Source organism: Sinocyclocheilus anshuiensis, unplaced genomic scaffold (genome assembly GCF_001515605.1).
Source record: "Sinocyclocheilus anshuiensis isolate Anshui unplaced genomic scaffold, SAMN03320099.WGS_v1.1 scaffold1734, whole genome shotgun sequence".
Taxonomy (NCBI): domain Eukaryota; kingdom Metazoa; phylum Chordata; class Actinopteri; order Cypriniformes; family Cyprinidae; genus Sinocyclocheilus; species Sinocyclocheilus anshuiensis.
The window spans coordinates 291,825-300,312 of record NW_015544334.1 but is presented as its reverse complement, the minus strand read 5'-3'; the positions used below and the strand labels follow the sequence as shown (position 1 = coordinate 300,312).

Sequence of the window (8,488 nt, the reverse complement as noted above, 5' to 3'; positions counted from 1 at the left end):
CATCCATCTATCTATCTATCTATCTATCTATCTATCCATCCATCCATCCATCCATCTATGTCTGGCTGTCTGTCTATTTATATCTATCTATTTATCTGGCTGTCCGTCCATCTGTCTGTCCGTCTTTCTGTCCATCCATCTATACATCTGTCTTTCTAGAAAACATCAAAGTTTGTATTGGCGAAAATCCACTTACATGCAAATTACTCTTCACGTTTTGGTTGCTGATAGCCAGATAATGTTGGCAGGCTCCTGTGTTGCAGAAACAGCCTGTGCGAATATGAATATTGAAGAGACTGGCCATTTTGTCCACCTGTCAAAAACAAAAAAACAAATAGCAATAAGCACAGACATAAAGTAATGAACATTTTCTACTTCTTACATTTTAGACTGTCTTTATTATCTGAACATATTTTATATCTGCAATATTTGCTTATAAATATACTTCTTTTTTACAGGTTATTAAAATGAATTTGAGGAGAAAATGTCAATTCCTGACTGACCTGAGAATACCCTACTGTTCGTCCATGACAGTCCAGCAGGTTAAAGTTGAGGATTGCACCCTGTTCGGCAATATTCTGAAAGTCATTATCACAGTGGATCTGTGCCACAGGTTTTCCATTGCTATGACGCAGACACGAGAGGACAATGTAGGTGTAGCGAGCTAATCCAAATGTGTGAAGCTGAATGTTCAGCATACTGCCTGAAAACCAAAAACATCCACTTTTAATGCAAGTCATAATAATGTGAATCATAACCATGTTCAAGGTGTAAACCAAAAACTTCTGAACCTGTAAGTTTTTGAAGTGTTTCAAAGCCATGATGGAGAGAAATTATGTCAAGGAAGGAGATTGTGCCATCCTCAAACCTGATAAAGTTGTGGAAAAAGCAATTATGCATTAAACATATTATGACAGGTAGCCTCAACTATGCTGTTGCCAACAATTAAAGGTCAAATTCTTCCTGTAACATCCTACCTACTGACTACATTTGGCTTTGGTACAAAATAGTTCTCTGCCACAAGATACGCCGCTGCTGTCCCTCCTCCAAAGTAAGTTTTTCTCAAGACCTCAGCAGCCTCATTCCTCACTAGCAAGGCTCCGAGTCCAGTCGGGAAGCCGAACATTTTGTAGAAAGATATTGGCACAAAATCAGCGGGATATTGGCTTAGATCCAGAGGTGAGCAGCTTACAAAACAGGCAGCATCAAGGAGAACAAACCATCGACCGCGGTGCTCGCATGCTGGATAGAGCTGCTGAGACTGAATTCCCTTCACATAGCTCAGAGGATACTTTCTGCCTGAGAAGTTGCTCTGGGCAGGATAACAGAAAAGATGAGGTGCAGAGCTCTCCTCTCCATTTGTCTGTGTCGGGGGTTTTCTCGCTCTTCTCTCTACTTCGTGAGGTAGAACAGAAACTGTGCCAACTCCCTGGAGTGCGGTCACACCGCGAATGCCCACCGCAGAGGTGTGGTTGTCAGTGAGATAGCAGAACTGACTTCCTGGCCCCTCATTTGATGCAGCCTTCCAGGGGAAAGTGTCAGCCACTAATTTCAGTGCTGCAGTACATCCTGATGTGAAAATCACTGAGTACTCTTCAGGACATGTATTAAAATGTTCCAGTATCCTGCAGGGATTCAAAACAAAGAGCTATCTTATCTTGCCTTATCTTCTCTTATCTTCAACTATATATCATAACATACCCGTATCTTATCATCAGATCTTGAAGAAAATCTTATTATACTACTTATAACACTGCTTAAAATATTACTAATGCTGAATTCTCAATTCAAGCTTTCTCTGTAAGTGTTTCAAATCTTTTTGTTCCCTCTGTTTATGTTTTGCTTCTCTCTTGCAATGTTATTTTAGTATTATTTATGTACTATTACACAATTTATTCATATTTTAAATTAGCTTTTATTTTTATATTTTCAGTTTTCATTAAAATTTGTTTACATTTTTAGCAGTTTTGCTTGTCATTTTTGTTTTTATTTGTTTTTTTTTTTAAATATTTTTATTTTGCTTTAATTTATTTTTTATTTTAGTTTTAATTTGAACAATTTCTTAATTTTAGTAGGCTACTTTAATTAGTTCTAACTTAATTGGTTTAGAATTTTTGTTAAAGTTTTTAAAGTTTAACTGTTCATCAAATGTTTTTTCATTTTAATGACCAAAAACTATTTTATTAGGTTTAATTTGTGTGTGTGTGAGCGTGTTTCCTATTTCTGTTATAACTGTATATAACTACTGTATATAATTTTAATAAATATTTCTATGCTATGACTCATTGAAAATTCAGATGGTGTGTGTGTGTGTGTGTGTGTGTGTGTGTGTGTGTGTGTGTATATATATATATATATATATATACCGTGTGTGCCTTTCCTATTTCTGTTATAATTGTATACTATACAATTGATACCGTGTGTGCCTTTCCTATTTCTGTTATAATTGTATACTATATAATTGTAATAAATATTTCTATGCTATGACTCACTGAAAATTCAGATGGTGCAAAAGTGCTTACCTGTATCTGACACTTTCCACAGTGTCATGTGTCAGTCTACTGCTGGGATTATGACTGTGAGGATTGCCTGACAAAGAAAAGGATGTTATGATCTAAAGCAAATTATGATATTGATATTATTAAGTTGTGCATTCAACAATGCATATGAAGGAACTCACCATAAACATTCCTAGATATATCATCATAAAATCCTTTAATCTGAGATTCAGGAAATAGCGTTGTCCCTGCATGATCAAGGTATGTAACACCTTAAAAAGAGAACGAGGAACCTATTAGCGTCTACTACTCAGCCTCTGTATGTAATTCATATTGAGATCAACAGAGGGCGCTGCATTAATTCTAACCAAATGACAATAACTAAAGCGAAAGTAAACATTGCAGCATTACAGGCCCACACTCTCAACCGCTGGAGAAGTTAGAAGGCTGTTTTTTGTCTGTCTAATACAAAATCGGTTATTTATTAAACAAACAAATATTCGTATGTTGTTAAAGCGTGAGAGTAAGTAGCAGCACCACATGCAGATTTTGACACGTTACTGAACGTGAAGGAGGCTAAGGACCTTCTTTTACCTTTAATCCGTTTAAATTCCCGATCGATCAGATCTTGTTGATCAACGCCGTAACCATAATAGTGCCAGAAACCCTTAAAACTCTCAAAAGTGCATAAGTCCTGAAACTCCAGTGAAGACTGTGTCTCCATATCTGTAGAGACAGACAGACACAAGAGCTCCCTCTTTCGCGAATTTATGTAACGCTTACCATGTCCAATTGATAGAACCGAGACCAAAGTCCAACAGCAGTGTGACTGTTGATCTGTCTGCAGGACAAATATAGTAGAGTTTCATTAAAACCTCAAGACGTTTCTGAAGCATGTCTGGTGGACTCGCATGCAGAGGGAAGTTAGCAACCTTAACAAAAGTATAAAAACTGTAACTGATCACCTATCATTATCTTGAAGTGGATTCATTATTTTACTTCTTTATTAGTTCATCAAAGAATCCTGAAAAAAAATGCAGCACAGCTGTTTTCAACATTGGAAATAAAAAGAAATGATTCTTGAGCAGCAAATCAGCATATTAGAATTAGATTTCTGAAGGATCACGTGACACTGAAGACTGGAGTAATGATGCTGCAAATTCAGCTTTACATCACAGGAATAAATTACATTTTGTAATAGATTAAAAAAGAAAACAGTTGAAAACTCGCTTGGTGTTAACAACCACACACATGAAATTCGTTTTTAAAAAATACCACAGTATTACCAGTGTCACCATGATAAATCTCACTAACTTTTGTAACATATTTTTGTGTGCTTTCTTAAGGTTAACCTCACACCGCTATGACTGGTATGTACAAAAATAAAATTCAGGTCACAATAGTTTTGATAATGTAGCCTCTCAGAAGGAGACCTGTGGGACGTTATATTGGAGAGTGTCTGCAACTAAGAACAGATACTGAGAAAAATATATTACTAAGACACAAGGGCATATCACAGGGGGTTTTATAGTATGAAAATAGATAAACAGTCACACTCAATTCACTTTATGTTGTATTAAAACAACAGTTCTATTCAGGCACGTGCACAGGTAGGGCTCAACCTGTGCAGAGCACATGCCCTTTTTGCCCTTACACTCCGAAGTGCCCTTTTTTTGGTGATGGTGTTTTTTTTGTTCCTTCAATAAATCAATGATATTGGTCACCCTACATCTGTCTGTCTGCTTTACAAATATTTAGCTAATGAAAGGTATTAAAAAGAGCTTGTGACTAAATCTTGTTGGATCCACTCAAACTGTCAGTAAACCTCATAACTCCACCCTGAAGTTCCACAGCAGCTGAACTAGGTCTGCAAGGGTATCTACGGCTGCCTTAGGTTGATGATAAAGCAGGTGAATCCAGGAAATTAATTTTGAGCCAAATCCAAATTTATCTAATACAGCAAATAAATACTTCCATTCGACTCTATCAAATGCTTTCTCTGCGTCTAGAGAAATAATCACTTCAGGATTACCAGATGTCTTCTTTTATCGAAGCTCGTTGCTTTGTTAACTCCGTTACCAGCTGGCTCATAGAGATACCATCGTTATCTGCAGGGATTTCTTCAGATTTCCCTGCGCTAGCCATGGTAGCTAATTTGCTAGCTATGCTGGTTCTCGTTGTTGGCGGGTGATTTACTACTGATTTGTTCTTGCTCATCTTGCTATATCAATACGATTGCACTAAGCACTGTTTTAACACTTATAAAAAATGTTTTAGATCACTTAAATGGCCATATTAAAGCACTTATTGTCAGAAACTATCGGGAGCTCTGCGAACACGCGTCTTCACCTCACTTTGCCAAACCGGAAGCCTCCTTCATCATCTTTTCTTATGACAAGGTACCTGTAGCAGTCTGGGTCTGAAAGGATGGGTGTGATATGATGAAATGAGGCTGCATTTATGCAATCGAAAATACAGTAAAAACTGTAATATTGTGAAATATTATTACCATTTAAAAGAACTGTTTTCTGTTTGAATATATTTTAAAATGTAATTTACTCCTGTGATGAAAAAGCTGAATGTTCAGCATCATTACTCCAGTCTTCAGTGTCACATGATCCTTCGGAAATCATTCTAAATGATGATTTGCTGCTTAACAAACAAATTCCTTATTATTATCAATGTTGAAAACAGTTGTGCTGCTTAATATTTTTGGAAACCATGACACAATTAGTGCTGTCAAACGATTAATCGCGATTAATCGCATCCCAAATAAAAGTTTTTGTTAACATAATATATGTATAATATACATAATATACATAATACACACACACACACAGTATATATTTTGAAAATATTTACATGCATTTATATGCATATATTTAAATCATATAATTTACATTATATAAAATATATTTAATATATAAACATAATCTCCAGTTTACCATGCAATCATTTAAGATTAACTGAGATTTTGTCTGGTTTGTGTGTTTCTAGGAAGTTGGAAGTATCATTGGGAAGGTAAACAATCCAGTATTATCCTGATAATTGCATTATTGAATTAAGCATAACTTTGAGTCTTTATTCTTTGGAGTTCCTAAGCACTTCTTACTGTGTTTAAATATGGCTTACAAACTAATTGTAATATACACATTCTGATATAATTATGATTTTTCTCTTGCTTTGTTTTAGAAAGGAGAGACTGTCAAAAAAATTAGAGTGGAAGTAAGTGCTACATTGATCTTGATCAAATAGGACTAATCATTGCATATATTATTATTGCATATATAGTCATTTTAATTTATTTATAAATATCAAAACATCATTTTATATTTCACATAGTAAGGTTTTTAACACATTTTTTCTTATTAACACGTTATTAATGCTGACTAGCTGTGTAAAGATTTAAAGAACTCATCTGGGTGGCCACATGTCAGGTATATCAAAAATTAGACCGCAGAAAACCGTCTGGAATCATTTTCAGTTTCAGAGCAAAATCATCTTATTATCTTCACGATCAGTTCACTGGTATTTCACTGCCAGAGGGTGCAAATGTCAGCCTAAAGGCAAGACTGATCAATTAAATGTAATGCAGCACAAAAACTCTGCTTTTCTCTGTGGATTCAGAGTGGAGCCCGGATTAATATATCTGACGGTTCCAGTCCAGAGCGCATTGTCACCATTACCGGACAGTCCGAGGTCATCTTCAAAGCCTTCGCCATGATCGCAGAGAAATTTGAGGAGGTGGGTAGTACACTGTAAAAATATTAATGTGGATTTACACTAGGGATTTACTATTTGCCATACTTTCACATTGTACAGCAGTAATTGTGCAATTTATTACAGTTACATTATTACTGAATACAGTGAAATCACAGTGAATAGGAGCAGGAAAAGGCTGATCACAGTTCAGTCACAATTGTCTGTGTCTGCATTACAGTGATCTTTTATATTTAGACATGAACTGTAATAGTGTGGCATCCACAGTAATATGCCTGCATCGCATGCATAAATTATGTGGTTGCATTTTTTTTTACTGTTTGATGGTTTATTATTATTTAGCTACTTGTTCATATTAATTATGTTTATTTTTGAGACTATATTTGATAATTATCAGAGTTAATGGGTTTTATATGCCCGAGAGATCATACTAAATTTTGTAATATTTGTAATGGACAACAACCACTTACCTCACCACAATATTGCTAATCCCTCCTCCCTTAATTGTTCATTCAATTAATATATTTCTATAACTTACAATGTTAATATGTACAGCGAAGTTTGAGTAATGAGTCAATCACTTGCTTTATTTTATTCATGTTGCACAGTGAAACCAATTATGTTCTGTAACACCATTATGGCTTTTAGTTAAATTAATTAAAAGCAAATTAGGTCCCAGCCAAAGGAAACACTGATGGTGACTTAACTATTGAAAACTATTAACACTTTATTTTTTATTATTTTTGTTGAGATATATATATATATATATGGGCTGTCAGTTTAATAATAATTAATTATTTAGTTAATTTAATTAATTAGTTATGAAAAAATAACCCGATTAAAATATTTTAACGCACTGGCCCCACCCCCAGATCTGTACGACATCTTACATTTCATACAGTTGACTGCTGACAAATATGATCCAGGGCAACAACTCCATAAATGCAGTTATGCCCTAAAATTCAAGATATTGGGGCAAAAAATGCCCCTGTATGAGTTTTTGTCTCATATTTATATCATATGATAAGCAATATCACACCAGCAGCGAGAACAATATCACACGAGTGCTGGTGGTTTTGTCACAAAGAATACGAGTGCAAATGTGATTTTCAGTTCAGTAAATAAGAAGTTAATATTGTGCAATATTTTAAATTGTTTTTATTTTACATATTTTGCCAACGTAAATATTACCTATAAAGTCAGAGCAGAATGGACCCTTTTCACAAGACTGTGAAGACGCGTTTAACAGTCATCAGCATCATAAATCCTCTAAAGTTTTTCATATTTGTATTTTTTTTTTAAATGTATGTACATATATAACACTATTCTTTGTATTATATTACCTTTGCATCAAATTACAAAAAAACTAGTTAACGCTAATGCTTCTAAATAATGTTTCTAATGCAGCGTCTATGGGAGGGACAGTAAATTTGACAATGTTCTCTCTTCTGACTGCTGTTAACAGTCTCGCTCTGTTTTTTCCCTTTTATTGAAAGTCAGGAAAACACTATCACTCTTCAAGTTAACCCAACTATGACGACTTCCTCTGCTGAGAAACCCGGAAATGTGAAAAAGGTCCATTGTTGTGCGTCTCCGAGCAACACAGCGGTGTTTCGGGTGAATTCCAAACAGAAGTGAGCATCCATATGCCCTACTCCCTTCGAAGGGCAGAGCCCTTTGAAGTGTGTTGTTTTAAGGGTGTAGGGCATTACTGTCTGGTATAAGCATTTGGAACTCCCTTGGCGAAGGGATGACTGACCAAACGTTACCTTGACAACGCAGCGTGTGCGTGCAGCATTCAGCACTCCATCAGTTGTTGCAAATAAATATTTCTTCTCATTATTATTTTATTTAAATATTGTCTCACTGTGTCTTATTTACTATTAAAAATTTTCAAACTAAACATGCTTAAACTACCATCTTAAATCATATTTCATTATATCACTGACAAAAAAATAATTTTGTATCACATTAAAATAAAGACTAATTTAATCAGCCTATCCTACTTACGGCACATGATGATGACGCAGAAGGGCACTTCAAGGAACAGTTGTTTGGTCCCCTACACCCTTCAACCCTTCGAAGCTCTCACTCCGGAGGGTAAACCCTTTGAAGGGATTAGGGCATAGGGATGAGCCTTTCCAAATGGAACGCAGGGATAAAGAGCTGTTTACTTCATTCCTGAATGAATCAGCCGTTTGAATGAATCAACTCATAAAGACATTTAACGCCACCTGCTGGTAGTTTTAGTTTCTTCTTTAGAGTAACAT

General features: G+C 35.4%; 2 protein-coding genes across 2 annotated transcripts in view; one reads left to right on the top strand and one right to left on the bottom strand.

Moving 5' to 3' along the window:
• LOC107698156 (molybdenum cofactor sulfurase-like) overlaps positions 1-3,305 on the bottom strand; it is a 6,716-nt gene extending 3,411 nt beyond the window's left edge. Inside the window, exons 1-7 of the mRNA XM_016499112.1 lie at positions 3,093-3,305; positions 2,681-2,770; positions 2,523-2,589; positions 978-1,625; positions 792-868; positions 504-703; positions 197-313 (exon numbers count right to left, since the gene is read on the bottom strand). Coding sequence (XP_016354598.1) covers positions 197-313; positions 504-703; positions 792-868; positions 978-1,625; positions 2,523-2,589; positions 2,681-2,770; positions 3,093-3,222 — 1,329 coding nt within the window. The 5' untranslated portion in view covers positions 3,223-3,305. The remainder of the gene's footprint in view (positions 1-196; positions 314-503; positions 704-791; positions 869-977; positions 1,626-2,522; positions 2,590-2,680; positions 2,771-3,092) is intronic.
• A 556-nt stretch (positions 3,306-3,861) lies between these two features.
• The window catches only part of LOC107698144 (poly(rC)-binding protein 3-like), a 19,930-nt gene continuing 15,303 nt past the window's right edge, over positions 3,862-8,488 (top strand). Inside the window, exons 1-5 of the mRNA XM_016499080.1 lie at positions 3,862-3,868; positions 4,776-4,897; positions 5,496-5,519; positions 5,691-5,723; positions 6,126-6,242. Coding sequence (XP_016354566.1) covers positions 3,862-3,868; positions 4,776-4,897; positions 5,496-5,519; positions 5,691-5,723; positions 6,126-6,242 — 303 coding nt within the window. The remainder of the gene's footprint in view (positions 3,869-4,775; positions 4,898-5,495; positions 5,520-5,690; positions 5,724-6,125; positions 6,243-8,488) is intronic.